Source organism: Cygnus atratus, chromosome 1, assembly GCF_013377495.2.
Source record: "Cygnus atratus isolate AKBS03 ecotype Queensland, Australia chromosome 1, CAtr_DNAZoo_HiC_assembly, whole genome shotgun sequence".
Taxonomy (NCBI): Eukaryota; Metazoa; Chordata; class Aves; order Anseriformes; family Anatidae; genus Cygnus; species Cygnus atratus.
Window position 1 is genome coordinate 119794477 of NC_066362.1, and position 21092 is coordinate 119815568.

Consider the following 21092-nt stretch of genomic DNA (forward strand, 5'->3'; position numbering starts at 1 on the left):
TTTCTCCAGACTTTATTCATCTGAGATTTCCCTAATGATTTTTTAAAATTGTATTTATACACGTACCTTCCCTCTGAAGACTTTAAAAAAAAAAATCAATAGTTTCTTGAAATGGCAGTCACGGTCCAGCTTATTCAAACACCACTTCTGACTTTGCTACTGTCATCAATTTTTAGGAATTTAGAGAAATTTTCTATTAAAATATTTTTGGTTGTTTGGATGTGCTTCTCTCTTCTCTCTTCTCTCTTTCTTCTTTCTTATTCTTTCTTCTTCTTCGGATAGCATAGATTTTATTTAAAAAGGAAACAAAATCTGGAAATCTAATATTTAATTTAATATTATACTGTTCTTTTCTCTGTATTTAAGTAAATACCTACTTTAATCTCTCTTCCCTCTCTTCTCTTTCCTTTCTTTGCTCCTCTCCTCCTCTCTCCTTCTCTCTGCTCATTTCTACTCCTCTCCTCTCCAGCAATCTGCAGATCATAAATCATGCCTCCTTGTAAAAATTCGGTGTAATATTTCTCAGTATCTTTGTGTTTGTCATGTCAAAATTGTCACCTGATGTAGCTACCATTGAGCCCATCGTGAACAAATATTGCTCTTCTAAAACAGTATTGTGTATCCCTAGTAGCATTTGACTTTGTTTTATTTTTATTTTTTTTATGTTTTATTTTGACTTTGTTATGTTTTATTTGTGCCCCCCCCCCCCCCTTTTTTCTTTTTTTTTCTTTCAAGAGTGACATCCTTCTAGCATACCATTAACAGGACTGTAGCTATGAGGCCATTTTATAAAAAATGATCTTTCTTGAGATGAAGTGTAAATGACCCTGGTTTATACTGGTGAATATACAGGAATCCTGATCAGTTGCTGGTACTAATGTCACGGTGGCTTCCTGAGCCAGGTGCTCTATCTCCTCCTCACTGCTGCTCCCTTTTCTAGGTCCCATGCAAACCTTGCTTGGCTTGGTCTGGGGCTTCTCTTCTTCCCTTCTGACTTCTCCCACCATCTTCTTGAGGCTCAGGATGTATGTCAGTGCCTTCCTTTTATATGTACCTGAAGATGGGTAGGGTATACCCAGCTACTATTTCTGCTCCTCAAATGCATTAATACTCTTTTGGCAAACATATTGTGAAGCTCCTCCATACTTATATACAGTGAGGAGGAGCATATTGTAGAAAATGGCCTCAGAAAGAAAAAGTGAAAATGCAACAGCTCCTTGATTTAACTTTAGGTATTCTTCCTATTAAGGAGGTAAATACAAGTAGTCAGGGAGCACAGCACATCATCTGTTACCACTCACCTATCCCTTTCAAAGCCGGAGAAGGAAAAAATGCCATTAAATGTAGGTATTCTTAAATCAGATTGTTCTGGGACTTATGTAAAATTATATTAATTCTTCCTTTCAAATTAAAAAAAAACTCCACTACGAATAAATTTGCCAAACCCTTAATATGATACAGTTGCATAAATTCCCTTTGAGAGATCCTTTCACATGAATTCTAAGGATCTTGAACGGGAAAATTTCATACTGTATAATATCATAAAATAAGTCACTTCCTCAAGTTAGTTTTTCGTCATACATATAAGGCAAGAATTAAACCTGCAAAATATATTTATTTAATCTTTAAAATTCTGCAGAATGTACTGAAATACTGAGGGACAGTCATTTAGATAAGAATAATATTGATATCCAGCATTTCCAAGCAGTTGTGTTGATTTAAAAGTCTGTGTCAGAGGCATGCAATATAACAAAAAACCTGCTTATTCGAAACTAGTGTTTGAAATGTTCCCAAATGATATTAGTGTTGTTTAAAGGAACCAGGTACATACTGGATTTTATAATATATTTTATACTATCAAGAAGAAATTATGTTTTTAACTGAAGAGGCTTTTTACTGCAACTTAAAAATCCCATTTTTACAATCTCTGTGTATTTTGTCTACTATAAATACTTGATTTCACCTTACAAACAACACAGAAATGTATGACAGGATATTTTAAGTATTACATTTGTTATCTTATAGCAGCAGAATGACACGGTGATTTAAAAACAAACAAATAAACAAAAACAACACAGAAACAATCAAGTCTATGCATAGAAATTTGTGCTGGAAAAAAAAAATGTTATTATTGTCTGCCATATATGGTCGTCTTTGAAAAGTGTATTTCTTATTACTGATTTTTGGTTCAGATAAGTGGAAAAACACTGTGGGAAGAAAAATAGTTAATTTCCTTGGACTCGCTTAAGACATTTTTTTATTACCTTAAATTAGAATTGGATGGCTGACACCTGGAGTAGAAATTTTACTTTGTGTTTTATTAGTTTTGAAATGAGGAAATACTCATAGGTGTCTAGCAGTCTATTTTATAGAGCTAATGCTCTATTAGCCCCAGCTAATATAACATCTGTTATCTATTTGTTTTAGGTGTAATTTCATTTGTTGCTGAAGATGCAGACCAACAGCAGTCTCAGCATAACAGCTCACCAGAGAAGACAGATGGTGAACAGGCCCTTCAGAAATTGTCAACAGAGACACCACAAACTGTTGATAGAGCAAACACAGGTATGTTTGTTCTTATGGATAACTTCATTATCTGTTTGTAAAAACTTATATCTTTATTTATTTTTTAAATGTATATTTTTTTATGCCAGGTCATATACCTGTAAAAACTGTAAAGTCAAATGCTTATTCCTGGCATATATAAAATTTCTCCTTTGTTGATTTATGACACATTTTAATGAATTTAAAGCTTATCTCTCTCCCCTGCCGCGTCTCTGAACATCGCTATTGTAAAGGCACAATATTTGTTAAATGTTGTCTTTTAGAAGTATCCAATAATATTAACAGTGCTGATGTCACAGCAGGCAGTTGCTGAAATTCACACCACTCCATTCCACTTATGGAATAAACTTTTAAGTGCTAGTTGTAGATACTTGTTTGGTCATTTACAGTGAAATCTAGAATAGATTTTTCAAAAAATACCTGCTAATTTCAAATTGTCATCTCATAACTTATTATAAACAGTTTCTGGATTACTTTGGGGATTTTAAGTGTTCCAGAGGAATAGAAGTTTGTGATTAGAAATGTGCACACCGAATAGACTAAGTTTTTTATTTGTTTGTTTCTAAACCAATATCTTCTTTTTCTTCACATTTGCAAATAAAGCTTTAGTTACAGAACTGTCCTATTTATGTTTTTAATATTTAATCTGGAGCGTATTTAAATTATCAAGCTTTATGTTAGATAAGTGTATTAGTCACAGGGAAAGCTATTGGGGAAAATTCTTTTTAACCTACATCAGGTGGTGTTTTAACAAAGATTTAGTTTTAAGGAAATTGGGAAGAGCTTGCAGGTGAAGATCTCTCTGCTTTCTTGGCAGTTATAATTTCATTTTAATGCATTTTATCTAGTTTTAAAAAATAATCAAAAGCTAATTTAATTATTAATAAAATTATTATTTAATTTGAGTTAGTCCAGTGTGAATGTATTTAACAAAATGTTAAATACACCTCTAAAATAATGATCATTCTATCATTCTAAATAATGATTCAGAGGTTAATATCCCATCTCTGATATGAAGCAATCCCAAGAATTTACAATCTGTATAGACAAGAGAGAGACAGAACGCAGAAGCTCAGAAAACTGAAGTCATTCTCCCTGATCATACGGTAGCTTAATGGTGGGTAGTATTACAAAAATCCACTTTTTTACTCACAAGTCAGAGCCCTGTTGATGGATATGCATTGTCTTTTTAATTTACCAGATTCACTACCACATTGGGTTTCGCTAAATAGATTGTGTGAATTTTTAACTACTTTTTTTTTTTTTACCCAGCTCAGATTGATGATGTACTTAGCTTTGTGACGTGTAGTCGATTTTTTTTTTTTTTTAACAGCTACAATTAAAACTAACTAAAGATAGTAAAATGTCTTCTGTGGTTATGTAGCTCTTAGACAAAATTAGATCTTCTAAAATATTGTTTTGTCAATATTTGGCAATACAATGTGAGTTTAAAATAGGAAAAGGAATAGAAGTGGAAGAGAATGATGCAGAAGGCCTACATCTATAATTCTATGGTTAGTCTCCTTTCAAAAAGAGACAGAAAACGTTCACAAAGAAAATAAAGTGACAAATGAACTGATCTTTTTCAGTAATACTTATGATACAGATAACGCTATTGCCATAGTGATATAATTTTCAGAAAAAAGCAAAAGACAAGTCATTGTTTGATGAATGGAGGAACAAGGGATTGAAAAGAAGTCTGGAAATATTAAATATAGGATTTTTGAAGCCAAGGGGAAAAAATAAGCTAAATCAGTAAACAAAAACAACAAAAAATATGAAGAATTATATGAGGACAGTATAGATTCAGTTCTTTTGTGTAGTATGTTTAAAGGGAACACTAGTCATGTTGAACAGTAGTTTTTTTTTTTTTTTTCTTCTTAATACTGGCATAAAGAGAGCTAGAATTAAGACAAAGTCCTTAGAAAGAGGACTTTCTCTTTCTTAAGGACTTTTTCGTCCTTTCTTTTAAAATCCTTCTGAAGGTCTTTAATGACTGGCCTGGTGGTTGGAGGGGAGAGTAGTAGATATTATCTGCCTCAGCTTCAGTGAGGCATTTGACCCTGTGTTCAGAGAAGCTGAAGTATGGACTGAATAAGCCAACAGTGAGGTGAATTTAAAACTGTCTGAACCACTGGGCCCAGAGAGTGATGATCAGTGGTGCAAAGTATAGTCAGAGGCAGTAAATACCAATGTGCCCCAGTGGTCAATACTAGGTCCAGCTCTGTTTAACATTTTCATTAATGATCTGGATGATGGGACAGAGTGTACCCTCAGCAAGTTTTCAGGTGGGAGGAGTGACTGCTACACCAGAGGGTCTTGCTGCCATCAGGAGGGACCTTGACAGGCTGGAGAAGTGGTCTTTAAAAGACGTTTAGATTTAGAGCTTAGTGGTATTGTTTAGTGGAGGACTTGTTAGTTTGAGGTCAGAGGTTGGACTCGGTGATCTTGGAGGTCTCTTCCAACCTAGATGATTCTGTGATTCTGTCTGATAGGAACATCGTGAAGTTCAGTAAAGAGAAGTGCAGTCTTGAATCTGGGTAGGAACAGCCACAGTTGAATCACTAATTAGCATTCACTGCTTTTGAGGTTTCAAGAGTATTTCCTTGTGTTCTCCTACAACTGCTTTTTAATTTAAATTTTCTTGTACAAAAACATGGACATAGGTGACATTAAAACTCTTACAATGCATCAAAAGAAGTTTACAGAAGAAGGATTTAAATTGAAATTAAGTTAAGGTGATAAATATAGACAATGCAGTAGAGGTGAGAATTAGCAGATTTCGTAATGTTAGGGGAAATTAATCATAAAAGATGTATCTAAAGTGATGCAAGAACCAGGGTCATATTGGAGGTGATTTCCAAATCTCTGCTGAAAAGGGGAAGCTTGTAAATGTTTATGAATTTAATTATCTGTTATCTAAACTAAACACCTCTGCTTATGAGATATTTAGGCTTTGCGAAGTTAGGAACCAGACATGCAAAACTGGTAGAATCCGTAACTGAAAGTAACTGAAAAGAGAATAAATGAGTGGATTTCTCAATACCAACCAAATCACCGATGATGTGAATTGAGGGTGGTAGGCAGTAAATTCAAAGAAAATTCACTGTTTTTTTTTTGTTATTGTTACTGATAAGTCATTTGTTCATTTGGTTTTGTCACTTGTTGTGTGAAACTGACTTATGAATTTGATATATAATTTTTAAATATGGAGGTAGATGATCAGTCTCTTCACTAGCTGAGAGGAGCCAGGTGATCTGCTCCAACTCAGTTCCCTTTTTCACTGCAGAATAATTTACATGGATAAAATCAATACAGAACACTGGGTCCCATAGGTACTTGGAGTAATCTGCAGTATATTGGTATATGGCTGCATCAAGTTACTATATCTTATCTTTCAGTTTTCATTTTTTGCTGTCACTGTGCTACCATACAGTTATATCTTAGTCTTACTATAACCTTATGCATTTGTAGTAAAATGTACTAACTCAAGTTTCGCATGGTTAACAATGTTTAGGAGATCATTATGTTTACTTTCTAAAGTAGACTTAAAGTAGGATATGAAATGACCCTTCCCTGAAAGAGCATTGCCAAATAATATAATTTTTGTCTTCAATACAGAAAATACAGCCTTACAATGTACGCATCCTAGGAACAACAAGCTTCCCCCTCAGCTTTAAATCAACTGACTGCTTCTAATCTTTACGCAAAACATCATCTTCCATCACAACCTTTCATTTGTACTAGACATCTATAACTTTTACAACTGGGGAAAGTATCAGCTGAAAATGGCTAAATAGAGATAGAAGGTGGCAAAGTGTCATCTAAATTATATAGTGGTAATAGTCATTTTCTGAACTTACTTCAAAGAGGAACTGATGGAGGCTTAGCTTTGTCCTAAGCAGTTTTCTTTTGCACAGGTATTGTTACTGCAGTTTTTCATAAAAAATGAATTTTTCTTATGACTCATCAGAGTAGAATGAAGGATATTTCTGAGATGTAGTTCAGTGTTAAATATAGGATTTCTCAATTGCAGGCTGCACACCTTTAGTAGAATGCAAACCACTTGCAGGAATGGCTTGCATTTCACCAGAGGCATCAAAGGCTGAGGGAGTGCATCTGAAAGCTGAGAATCCCTGTAGCTACTGTTACTATTCTCGGGTAACAGAAAATAGTGGGCTCCTAGAGAAAAACTAAATGGACTTGAAACCAAAACAAATGTGAGGTCATCTATAGCTGAATAAAGCTATAGAAGGTCTCTAATGATAAAAACATGTAAACCAAAAATTTTTGTCTTGCTGTCAATCAGTAGAAAATATTATTTTAAAACATACTAGCAACAGCTACCTTGTTATACACATCTAACATTCAATACAGTCTTCAGGTACTCAAAAATATGCATCATATAAATACATATATATATATATATATAAATATTTAGCTTTTTCTTTCTAAAATAGTTTTCGTATATTCCTTTCAACATTCCTACCAACATTGCTCATAATGCTCTTCCTACTAATGATACTGTAATTTGTTCAAGATTTTTTTTTCTCCTGTAGTTCACTGCAGATGCAGTTAAAAAAGAAGTGCATTTACTGCTTGCAATGAAAACCATTGCTACAGAAATCCTTATGACAAATCCTCTTTTTGTTGCTTTGCACCAGGAGAAAAAAATAATCAGAAAAATGTCTGCAGCACAGAAGTAGTGATAGAGATTGCCTCTTTGTTCACTGATATGCTTTGGAAAGAACTGGAAATTCCTATTTCTGTCTTCCAAGAGAAGAGCTCCTCATTTATTTGTTTTCTCATGGGATCCAAAAGTAAACAGAGACCAAGTGGCTGCTGACTGAAAGTAGGATGCAGCTGATCTTTTGTATGAGACATCTCTTTAGATATTCTTAGGAAAAAAAAAGTGGTGAAATCATCTGTAAATATTAGTCTTTAATATATAGTTGTTTCACAGTCTGACCAAATGCTCTGACACCTCGTACACTTGTCAAAATTTCCTTTCAAGGTGGAGGAAATTGTTTTGAGTACACAGTCCATAGCAGCTTCTTAAACAGAATTACCCTTAGACAGTTGCCGTTGTGTAGTGCTCTTTGCTGTGTTGCATGTGGGCAATGTGGAGGATGCTTGGCTCAGTTTTTGCTAGAGCAGCTCAGCCACCCACAGGAGTTTGATCCAGCACCTTCTCTGAAGAAGAGCTGAGAATGTCAAGTTGGTGCAGTTAGTGCAATAACTAAGATATGCGTTGCAGCTGCAAATCCACCTTTTCCTTTTCCAGAATCTCTGTCTCTCTCTCTCTCCAGCACTAAGTCGCAGCACAGAGCTGGCACTTGAGCAACAGTTTTTATTGTTCCTGCTATTGGCGATATCTCTCAGAACTGAGATCTACAGATGCAGAAAGTGCAACACAGGAATTTTTCATGTGCTCTTGTCTTAATCTGTTTGCCTTGAGCATTACTTTTACCAAAAGATTATGCTTTGTATTGCATTATTCTTATGCACTGCATTTACATGTTTATGCCATTGCCAAGTTTTTGAATTTCTTTGTAGTTGGAAGGCACAGCATCAAAAAGATGCACTGCTTGCAAATTGGCCTAAGCTTTTTGTAATGGCTTAATGGTTAGGCCAGGCATTCATTTTGGCAAAGCCTGCTTTAATTATCTTTTTTAAAGCTTATTTGTCTTTCAACCAGGCTTTCAATGACAAGGGACATTTCATAGTCTAAGGATTTATAATTGTAGTCTTCATGCTATGCCTTCTTGACAGTTTAGTGTGCTTCCCATTGTCTTTAGAAACTGCTTCCAAGTGGGTTCATTGACAAAGCAACACATTGGAAAGGTAATGATATTTACATATATGGTCCTTCTGAACCGTCAGGCTTGAAATCAGTCTCTGAGAACTGAACATCTGTGGCAGCACTCGGAGGGCATTCATGTAAGGAAGACAATGAAAAATTTTCTTTGTTCTAGCAGCTGTTAAAGGCTATTAAGAGGAAAATAGCACTCAGGTTGGTGACAATTTAAAATATAGGTTTACATTTCTTTGTGTGAAATTTTAAAAAAGATCATAAGAACTGAGTGCAATGGTAGATGTTAGGATTTAATCTGAATTAATAGAATAATATGGTTAATATACCTTTAAGGGTATAATTCATGTACTTCTAAAGGTATAATTGCTATACAATATTTACATATTTATATATTTATACATATTTATTTGCAGAATTAATATCTTGCCAACATAAAACAAAACCACAGGAATATCTTAAAAATCATCTTGAGTTATCTACCTAATAAATTTTGATTGTGTAGTAAAGCTATTTTTCAGTATAATCTGCATGCTGTATGTTCAAGTATATCGTGCTCCAGCTTCAGATTAGTTTGTTTAAAGTCTCCATCTTCAGAAAAAAAGAAAATTACAGAACAAATATTGAAAGAAAATAGTCCCCATGTAAATGGCATGCATATTTGAAAATGTAAACTGCCAACCAGAGATGCTTTTTTTGTTTGTTTTTGCTAGCTTTTTCTCATTTGCAGCTATACTTAAGCTAGTGCGGATGGTTTGGCATATGTAGAACATTAAGGATTCGACTGTTTTATCCTTTTTTCCTTTGTCAAAAAGAATGTTCAATTATTATTAGCTTTCTCAGTAGGTGCTCTTCTGCAGTACTGCAGTCTGCTAAGTGTTATGCATTTTCCTGTGCCCTTTTGAAACTCAGAACAGCTTGATTCCACTAATAAACTAACATGTTGTTTTGAAACAGTTCAGAAGTAGCAATGCTTCAAGGACCTATGGCCCACATGGAATTTTGTGGGGCATGGTATGTGTGCAATTAAAAATCTGTGCAAACTAAACATGATAGCCCATTTAAAATTAATAACAAAAGCAGTTTGCAATTGCTTGCAGTAAGGCTGCTTGTGAATTTTAGGTTACATCATCCTTCATGCAGCAGGTGTTTTAATATTGCTATGCTACCATAACCACAAATAAGTCACTCTATTTGTAAACCTGTACATCTATTGGATGCCGTAGCATGCAGGATTGCATTTGCATATAAACAGATTAAATTTTCTTACCTAATTAAAAATGTCTGGGATATGCATATTGCTTGTTCTAATAGTCTGTAGTTGTAATAACAAATTAACAATAAGCTCTATTACCGAGAAACACGTTCCTTCTGTCATGTCTGGCAGATCTCAAGTATTTATATGTATACAGAATTTTGTCAATTAGTAGCCAATTTAATACAAATATTCGGAAAAAAACTGTGTAGAAGAATGGGTGTAGTTGTCATGGTTACCTGGCTAGATATGCTCTGGTCTTCTCTCTGTCCCTCGTAAGTTCACTGGTGATATAACAGGCATGTCTTGCACCTTGCTGAATTGAAATGGCACAGTATAACCACACTGGAATTTCCTCCCCTTCTAGTCTACTATTCAGCAGCAAGGCTAATGTGAGAGGCCTAAGTATAAACCCTTTCCTAGATGTCTGTGACAAAACATTGAGTGATCTATAAAATAACCTTTCTGAAACAAAATAGTAAATAAACCAGCACCAGCAGTAGTTTCTTTGCAGTCAATGCCCTTGCTATTAGGTTTGAGTGTATGAGATGCTCTTTATCTATGTCATCATATGCCTTTCCTACTTTGTCATGCTTACAGAGAATTCTCATTTTACCCCTTAGCATATTATCAGTCATAAACACACAGAGAATACGTAATAGTCATGAAACAGAGGCATAAGTCTGCTTAGGACAGAAAATAACGGGGTGAGGAGAGGACAGAGGGAAGGTCCCTACCAGTCTCCCCTATTCATACTGTTTCAATTGCTGTGAGCTGTGAAAGTACATATTGTGCCAGAAAACAAGAAAAAGTCAAACTTTACAACTTAATATTTGGGTCATTTCACAAGAAGTGGAGTTCAATTCAAATATGTGATTTATTAAAGTCCTTCATGTTTTTAACCTGTCTAAATAATTACTTAAATCTATTACACAACTCTAAACATTACAGATACATTCCAATTACAGGAACATCAACAAGATTTGCTAAAAGCAATTGCTTAGAATAACTTGTTGCTTATGGGTGCAAGCAATTTCCTGTAAGGTGTGTGTTTAGTCTCTTAGGCAGAGTAAGGAATTGGAATTGAAATTCTTAGGGCCTGACAGGGCAATCCAACTACATATAAGTATGTATATATATATATATATATATACATACATATATATATAAAATGTATACACACACTGTGTATATATATTGCAAGTTTCTGAAAATGAAATAGCTCAGAAATATTAATTACAACAATTATGTTCTTAAGATAACAGGAGGCATATTAGTTTCCAACAGGAGGAAATAAACCACATTTATCAGTTCGATCTAATTTATTTTTTTCTCTCCACTATAGGGCTCCTTCACATATTATTTTAATAATCCTAATACAAGTAGGGCTATACTTTCGTAAGTAGACAAGTTTGCACCGCATACTACTGCCATTGTCTGCCTTTGGACCTATAACCACATTGTTCCTAAGGACTTATATTTGTGATTAGGTAATTCTAGCTATGTAAGTCATTTTTGTAAGTAAAGAACTGTAAGTTCACCTAGCTGTTTTTTCATGGGTGAATTTCTCTCATATTCAGATCCTCTTGTTCATTCCGTAGGCTGCTGCTGGAATTTGCTATGGACTTTTATTTCTATAGCAGCTGCAAAATAAATGGTCTATATAGAGTTTTGGCTCTTAGTTCATCCCAAACACTGGATGTTCCTGAATTCTCATTCATTCAGTTATGAGATAGTAACCAGAAAAGGTCCACTCTGACATTTTTACTGAGTATGCAATTGATGTTTTTTGTCCATTGCAGTGATTTATTTGTTGTGATGTCTACTGTCTCTCTCAAAATTTTCCCTTTGCTTTCTCTGTGGCAATAGCAGAACCCTAATTGTTCTTAACATATTTAAGAAATTATAAATATTAGTGAAGCATTGTTTCACATTGTGGCAAAAGACAGATGGCACTTTATGCACTATCGTTAGAGGGTGAGAGTATGTGTATGTAAAAAGTATAATTAGATTTGGATACACTTTCAAGGCATTATTTATTACTGGTTATTGCATTTGGCACTGATTTTGCTATAGAACTTTCTCTGTGAAAGAGGTATTTTTGAGTAAGCAGAAAGAAACTTTAGAGGAGATAAAAATGCAAACAACATCGTGAGTTGTCAAATTTATAATATGGATTGTAGTAATTGCTCATTTAATATATCTTAATGAAATTATAGAGGTATAAACATGAAAAAATAATTGGAATGCTGTTAGAATATTAACAGAAATGATTGCCATAGTGATATTATTTCCAGTTTTTACTTCTTTTGTGCTTAAAATATTAATTAAAATGTATTATTGCAATATTTAAGTTTGCTAAGGTGTTACTGAATATGTGTTCAAACCATACAAAATCAGAGGGTGTATGTATTAAGAAATGTGTTAAATTTTATATTTAAATGGTTTGTATGTGTGTATTAGAGTTTATGCACCAACGATCCGTCAATAGGTAAATGAGATGTCAGATCCCAGAATGTATCCAGCTAGCAGTCACTTTGTTTTTTTTTTTGTGAACTGAGAAAGTACTTTAGAAGATACTTTCTGGTATCATTACCTTGTCTGTTAAATATCACATTTCAGTTCACATCCAAAATCTGAGCTGTTTTGCATTGAAAAGTCTGGCAGATCCTTTTCCTTTACCTTGAAGCATCTGTCAGATCTCGTATTAAAGTTTACTGAATATTAGTTTGACTGTCTATGGTAACCTTTCAAATCCATAAATATTCTTTCCCTTGACAAATGTAGTTAAAGTATTTCTTTTCAGGCATGATTATTTTAGACTGTTATTTTGAGTCCCCAAAACATGCTTGTTTATTTCTGTGGAAAGGTCCTTTTTTTACCCTTTTCTGTTTTGCAATAAGCTATATTTACTTTGTTCCACTGAACTTTTGACCTATATTTTTCCAAGACTAGACAAATCTGAATCTCATGCTTCTTTTTTGACTGATTTGTTTGTTTCCTTTCCTCTACTTGCTACCAATAAATTTATGGAGAGATTGTGCAACATTTTTTCTTGATACTCCTTATAATGTCGTGTATGTAACTTGTGGTTTATTAAAAGCCTGATTTATAAGTGATAAACTGTAGATCTCATCTCAAGGATCTTTCATATGATCCTTGCTTTTCTACAGGTAGATGAAGAGGCAAACAGGCAAAAATGTGAGAAAGTACCGTAGGAGTTCTTGTGTCCTATATGTTTTGAATCTGCGTTTTGAATCAGGTCATGTTGGTCTGATTGCAACTGAAATACCTTTCACAACCTATTTCTAAGCAGTGATCAAAATAAGAATCAGAATGTTTTTCAGCCCTATTGGGATGCAGGGGTACGTGGGATACATACTAGGATACTATGATTCTCCAGGATAGGAGAACTACAAGTTTAGAAAATACAGTAATTCCAGGAAAAAAAAAAAAGTAAATTGACTGAAGTTGTACATTCTCAGGTGCCACTGGGGCCAGTCCATACATTTAGAGAAAGTGGTTTGAATGGGTAATTCTTAAGGATCCAAAAGGGGTTCCCAAGCTCAGTGAGGAAAATCTTTTTTTTTTTTTCTCTTTAATTTCCTTTTTTTTTTTTTTTTTAACTTCCTGTTTAACCTGTTTAACTTCAAAAATCAGTTTTGGTTTATTTGAGGCATCTTTGACATGAGGACTGAGAAAATGGAAGAAAACTGTTGTACAAAGATGCTATTACAAAAATGGCATCTTCAAAAATGCTTTGTTTGCCATAATATTTTTGTAGGTATGGTATCTCATTCATCCCCTTTGTTTCCAGGTTATAAATTACTTATTTCCAAATATTTATTTTTCTCTGAGATATCTAGCTCTTTTTCACCTTCCACGGGTGTCATGGTTTCTTTGAAAAACTTAAGAAGTTACAGGGTATTGTATGAAACTGTGGATGCAAAAGCTTTGTGGCACTGTAAATATAGAAGGTAGCATTCTGCTAATGCAAGTTAAGAAGATAATTGGAATTGCTATTTGAAGGTTTGGTGTTTGTTTTGTTTGTTTGTTTCTTCATACTGAATGACACCAAATGCTATTTACTTCTTTTTAAGGAAGATAGAATTCTTCATTCTAAATAGAAAGATGTAAGCATCATTATGAGAAAAATATGGAATCATAGAATCATCTAGGTTGGAAAAGACCTTCAAGATTACTAAATACAACCATGTAAAATTCCCTCTTCTAGAATATATACAAATATTGTTACTGTTATTTGAAAGTGATAAGATATTGCACTCAAATGACTGTTACTTGCTGTACAATATGGCAATTATTATTGCATTGCTTTGAACTGTAAAATGCATATTTGTTGTGGTTTAACCCGGCTGGCAGCTATACACCACACAGCCGTTCGCTCACCCTCCCCCCTCCCTCTCTGGGATGGGGGAGAGAAACGGGAAAGTGAAGCCTGTGAGTTGAGATAGACAGTTTATTAAGACAGGAAAATAATAATAACAATAATAATAATAATAATAAGGCTAATAATAATAATGTGTATGAAACAAGTGATGCACAATGCAATTGCTCACCACCCATTGACCGATGCCCAGCCTATCCCCGAGCAGCCGCCCCCCCACCCCCTGGCTAGCCACCCCTATATATTGTTCAGCATGACGTCAGATGGTATGGAATACCCCTTTGGCCAGTTTGGGTCAGCTGTCCTGGGTCTGTCCCCTCCCAGCTCCTGCTGCACCCCCAGCCTGCTCGCTAGCAGGACAGAGCGAGAAGCTGAAAAGTCCTTGGCTTGGTGTAAGCACTGCTCTGCAACAATTAAAACATCAGCATGTTATCAGCGCTCTTCTCATCCTAATCCAAAACATAACACCCTGCCAGCTACTAGGAGGAAAATTAACTCTGTCCTAGCTGAAACCAGGACAATATTTTAAAACACATGGTTTTTGTACAGGCTTCACATAATAGACACATTGTAGTTGTGGTAAACCATGCTTGTTGCGTAACAGATATTTTACAGAAGCAGATAAAGAAAAAGCATTTAACATAAGTATTTTGTATGTCACTATTGTAGATATATGCAGTACTAAATAATGGGCAGGACACAAAACCTAGCAAGATAGATATGTGGGGTTTTTTTGGTTGTTGTTGTTGGTTTGATTTTTAATGTGTATAGTGTATATGAAACATAGGAAATTGCATATGTGAATTTCTGTTCAGTCATTTTCAATTGGGAATGCATCATGGTTCCTTATATACCTGTTATTTCAGTCTTGGATTTCGTGCATATTTAAAAAAATGTAATTTCTAATAATGGGAAGCCTCATGAAAAAGCTGCACTTGAGTTAGTACAATAATAGTAATCCCTGTTTTTTTTGTTTGTTTGTTTGTTTTTGTTTTTTTGGGAGGTGAGGGGGATGTTTACAAAGGCTTTTGCTTTTTTTGGCAAATTAGAGTTAATTGTAAGAATATGATTAGCATTCCCGGTAAACCGTATAACTGAGCCTATATTATTTAGGAAGATTGGTTCTACTTTCATAGTGTATATACTAATTTTCATCCAATGTCAGAAGGATTTAGAGGATTGCTTTAACTAAACTCTCTGGGTTTAACAGTTTACTAGACTTTACTTATCTACCAACATATTGAGCAATTAGTAAGAACAGCCTTTATCAGTGTTACAATCTATGCTTCCTGTTGTAAAGAAGATAGGGAGATAAAGTTCAGCATCTATAAATATGAAAAATAATATCCATGAAATTAATGAAGAGTTAGTTTTATGTAGTGTATAAATATGTAAGCATAAAGCTCTTCTACTCAAAGATTAATGGAATTTGGCGTCATTTCTTATTTTATTGTAAACAAATTGCTCACACAACTCTACAATGTGTTTGGCTGAAATCTAATGAAAATCGTTCTACTTAATCGTTGTGATCAGGATTCTATTTCATATAAGTAATTTTCTGTTTTATGGATGTTAGAGAAATAAACATTGTTCTTCTAAAATAACCAAGAATTTTAGGTGCTCAACAGAAATGTGTTAAAGAGGTCAGGAAGTGATCAAAAAATTGTACTTGATAGTATCTTCTTCAGGGAGCGCATATTGTAGAATTATCTTGATTTTGTGTGCATGTGTATGTTGTTTCTTTGTCTTGCCTTTTTGTCTTGAGTTACAAGGACAAGGTCAAATGTATAGTTATGTGGCAGTAAACTTGATTAAAAGGTTTCTATCAAGATAGAAGTGTGATGTTGAGTGAGAATAAATGGATACTTGTCAGATTCAATGCCTTTGCATTTTCCTAACTGTGTTTGTAGGAAATGCTACTGTAAGACTATATTAGGACCGATAAAACACCTTAGATTAATTTCATATTATTGCCATACCAGCTGTAATATAGATAAAAGTAATTTTTTTCTGTTAAATACAGAATAACAAATTTTGTAATGAATGGTGGTCAGGAATTCCTCAGTAGGCTGCATGTGTATAACTTCTGTACTCTTGGCTTATCTTCACATAAGAAAAAGACATTCTTCCAGATTTAGCATGGTTTTTAAATGCATCTACATCGGATTAGCCTGCTGAAGCATGATAGAGAACTTAGAAGTGAACCCTGTTGAGCGGTCTTTTCACTGTAGTTTCTTGTAGATTTCTATAATAAAATCAAAGTTGGCTCATAGTTAAAGGTTCAATTAGAAATTCACGTATATTCCAGGAAATGTTGTTAAGTTAGCTTCCTGGTAGCTAGAAGGGGTAAAATCTTTGAATTTTAATGAAGTTCTATATTCAAAATGAGGATATGTAGTGCTAACCATTTTGGGGAGTCTTTTTAAATATTTTGAAAAGCTGGTGAGTTCCAAGCTGAGAGATGCAAACATATAGGGAAATAAAGTAATTTATTTTTCACTTGTGCAATGCTGTTTGACTCTAAATTAGGAAGTATAGCTTTTAAATAGTTTAACATTTAAAGAAAAAAGAGAAACAGAACATTGAGCTTCTCTCATACCTGAACAATATATATTCCCGTTAATGGGTTACAGTGGAGTAAACATGTGCCTTAAGAAAAATCTATGTTAACTACCCTCTTACTCTGTTCTAAAGAAAGATGACAGTAGTTTGTAAATTACAAGGTAATTCCTATAATCCAGTTGATTCAATTTCATTTGCCTCTAGAATGAAAAGGAACACTGCTAGATAGAGTGTACCTTTTAATACCTTCCATGTGGAACAATTTGTAAGAGTGGTTACTTGCTTGTGTGACGCAACACTAGTATAAAACTGGAGTAGCTTTATCTTCAGTAAGCTTGTTTTGATTCTTTTTGTATTGACAATAATAGAATATGACTTGGAATTTCATGATATAGAACATTTAACTGATGGAAGTATCTTTCACCACAGCATATTACGTTTAGAGAGCACAACAGCTGGAGAATTTTTAAAGAAATTCTAACAGGCTTTAGCTGCTAAGACTTGAAACTGAGAGGTTTGCTATGCCATGTATGTGAGCATGCTTCTGAGATACAAGAATGCTAATTACAAAGAATGGGCTGCTTTTCTGCTGCCTTTTCTTTTTCTCCAGCTAATCTGATCTTCTGCCTGTCACAGGGCATTGTGTTTTACTCATATTTCATTCAATAATTTGTGTTTGACTGAAATAAAAGTTCAAAAAAACATTAATTATGCATTGGCACATTGTTTCAGTCATGAGGATTTTTACCAGTTATAAAATCATTCTGCTTTCATATTTGAATTTTTCTGGCTTCAGTTCATATGTGTTATATTTTGTTTTTGTCCATTATGTCAAAGACATCTTAGTAGCCTAAATGATTTCTTTATGAAGGAATTTTATGTAGTATAACAATACTACCTACTAAAACAAACAAACAAACAAAACTCCCTAAAAACTATGACCAATTAGGTTTTCTCTCACTGGAGCAATAATACTTATTATATGTATAAATGCCTGCATTTTATATTTTTTGTATTTATCACTTGAGAACCATTTTAAGGAACTTTAGGACTGGAAATTGTCTCAGAGTACAACTTAACCTACTGTGCCAAGGGTATATCAACCGTGACTGTGTGTACATGACTTCTGAGCTGGCTATACTTTTTCAGATGTGTTAAAATGTCTGTCACACAGCTTACCCAAGCTGTTCACCTGGCAAATGATTTCCAAGTGTAAGTCACATTTCATACCCACTTTAAATGTGCGATGCTATACTAAACCTAATAGTGAATACTATTTATGCAAAGATGCAGAAGGAAAAAAAAAAGGAAAAAAAATGAGTTATTTTACTCCATCCTTATTTGTAACTTACCAATATTGGTAGCTTTTCTGCTGAATTGACAGAAGACATGCCTTTCCCTTCTGTTCTCTTTCCCATTCCATTCTTCATTAAATGGTTTATATTGTTCTGGTATGCATTCTTGGAGAGTAGTGGCAATTGTCCTAACCCTCCAGAGAGCCCCTGGGGAAGTTTAGGGAACCTATTTTCCATGATCACCTTTAGCAGCTTTATAGGCCAGCATAATAGGAATAAACATTAATCTTTCTATTCCTTATCTGAGACCTTATAGGTTCATCCACAGAGAGCAAGTTGCAGGGGAAGACTTTGACTTTCCAATTTTTAGCTGAATAGGCAGACAAAGAGTTAAATAAACAAACAAACAAACAAAGAAATTCAGTCAAAATAAAGCCGAATAGGGCAAACGAAGAAAAATCACTAGTGCTTTGGAAAAAATCTTAAAAATTTTGGGCCATTTTAAAATTTGAATAAAGTAAGTGGGAGCAGGGAAGGTTAGTGAGTAACTTATGTGAGTTGGATTAGGAAATTGACTGACGTGGATATGCTTGGCATTGCTTCTTCTTGGGACTGTAGTCCAAGCTTTGCATGTATTAGCAGAGTGCCAGGAACTCTAGTTTTGTGTCAGCTAGAGATTTTGATTGTGCATGGGTGTATTTACTTGTGTCATAGGTGGCTGGTATCTGGGTGATACACTGGCATATGCTCTGAGTTTACTCCCCATGCCACAGTTTCCTCAGGAAAAGAACTCCACATGAACCATGTCAGACCTTGATTTCTGTCCCAGTGTGTACCGACAGGTCTGTATCTAGCCAATAGAAGTTTCTAATAGAAGCAAGCTAATTTCATGAAATGTATATGCCCTGGAGAAGTGTAGAAAACAATACAACTGGAAACAGAAAAAAGCCACTGTAGAAGGGGAATAGCCATATTTGCCATATTTACTTTTTATCACCCAGCTGCAAGGGAGAAGGGAGGGCTGTGATGTCATCACGTTAGGGTGTTGAGATTTGATGAAGAACATCAAGAACATTCTGAATTAAAGGGATATTTTCTGTTTTGCAAATCATCTAGATGATCTGCTGGATATATTTTTTAAGCTGTTACTTGAGAGATGGAAATAATAAAGTGTCTTTATGGAGTAAAGGAGGCTGGCTGAAAAATGGTGCTAAGACACCATACCACGCTGATAGTAATAGCATGGAAGGGAAGACAGCTTCAAAAATGGAAGCTGGCAACAGCACTGGTTGTCCATTTATTTGAAATAAGCTGTCTGTGGTGGTAAAAATTCTCTTCTTCTTACACTTTTGGAGAAAAGTTAGGGAAAGGGAGTAACAATCATTGGACAGTGACGTCAAAGTTGCCACCATAAAGTGGTGACATTCTTCTGAGAACATAGTTTTGAAGGGAGAAGAAAAATAGAGTGGTTCTGGGAATCTGCCTTAGAAGAGAGAAGACATTTTCAGAGCTTTGTTTCCTGGTGGTCACAGCTAATTCCTAGGGCCAAAATGTGATCCTCATTTTACTTTTTACAAAATTGTTCTCACTTCTGTTTCCATAGTTTCCCAAGTATCAAGAGCCTTTGGAGTTACAGTCATTATCTAGTTTAGGACAATACTAAAGAAAAGGAACCGTGCCCTAGTTTGTAGATTTCCCTCTTGTAGAATTCCCTTCTTCATCAATCCTGCCTATATGTATATTAAACCAAAAATTTTGAATTCTTTCAATATTAAATATATTTTTATGTATGAACATATTATAATGTCATTTTAAATTGCAGCATTTTGAAGTGTACCACTTTCATACATCAGCTCTGAAGAAGGTGCACAAACTAATGTAATCTTTCAACCTCAATGTCACGTTAGTACTGTCCCTCTCTATGAACTAGGTTTGCTACGAAAGATATATTTGTAGCCAACTGTAAATTTATGAAGGTTGCTCTAAGCAACTTATAAGTATATTTATGTACATATAGATGTATATTATGTCCTGTACAAACATGATTAATGTTTGAGGAACAAATATTATTTCAAACAATGTTGTAAGTATTACAATAAATGAACATTCATTGACAGGCTAAGGTTACTCAAATATGTTCATTTGCATAAAATAGCATTCTAGAGCACAGTTTGTCTTGCCATGGAATGCAAAAGCATTTTAAAAAGCTATACATAATATTTACATTTACCAAAAAAAAAAGTATATCCCTTAGATGTGAAAACTGGGATGGGCTCAAGCCGAAAGGTGACGACTTTAAATTAATTACTTCATTGGAAGAAGAGAACATAGATGTATTGCCTTTCCAAGGATGAGCTATTCCACGCATAGTAAAAATGAATATTAGCGTCTGCCTTTTTGCATCATTTTGAGCTTCTAACATAATAGGGTTGCAACATTCTCATGATGTGTTAGTGTTAGCTTTCTCCTTAAATTAGGTTCACACTTTCTACACGTGAAAACTAAATCTGAGATGTCTAGAGCCAGTTAAAATAGGATTTAATTTATAACTAGTTTTTAGTGGAGTGATGGGTCTAATGAATCAGAAAGATTACACTTTTCACCTGAGGCAAATGAACTAATTAGATTTATCTAGAGACACTAGATATAAAAAAAGCTATCCAAAACCTTATTGAAAAACATATGGTTTTTATATGTCTTTGGACAGACTATTGTAACTAGTTATGTATTTGGCATAAATGTTGAGGCTTATATTAAATAAGTTGGAAGAAACATTATGTTAAAAATGTTAAGTATAAATATAACATGGTAGAGAAACTTAAATTGTCAGGAAAAGTGTAAAGAAGAAATGTTAGGTCTTTTTAGTATAACTCTTAGATTTCTAAGGCCAGTCAAACTTGAAAAATGAACAATATAAATCATCAAATCTGCTTAATAGCTTGATCTGTTTGAAATTAATTTATATTTAAAAAATCTTTATTCTACATCTAATAAGACAACTAAATAAATATGATATGTATTTATAGCTGATCTTATTTCATGAGCAACAGCTCTTGTCTTTTAGAGATGACTCTAGTGAGGTTACTCATATGTGTTTGCATATGGGCAGAAAGAAGTCTAAATTTTCATATTTCCTGTCCTAGCAGGGATCATTTTCATATTGAAAATGATTACCTATTTACATATTGTAGGGGGATT

General features: G+C 34.2%; 1 protein-coding gene across 1 annotated transcript in view; it reads left to right on the forward strand.

The window, feature by feature from the left end:
* Positions 1-21092, forward strand: part of CFAP47 (cilia and flagella associated protein 47) — a 308902-nt gene that overhangs the window by 165643 nt on the left and 122167 nt on the right. Inside the window, 1 exon segment of the mRNA XM_050712219.1 lies at positions 2428-2565. Coding sequence (XP_050568176.1) covers positions 2428-2565 — 138 coding nt within the window.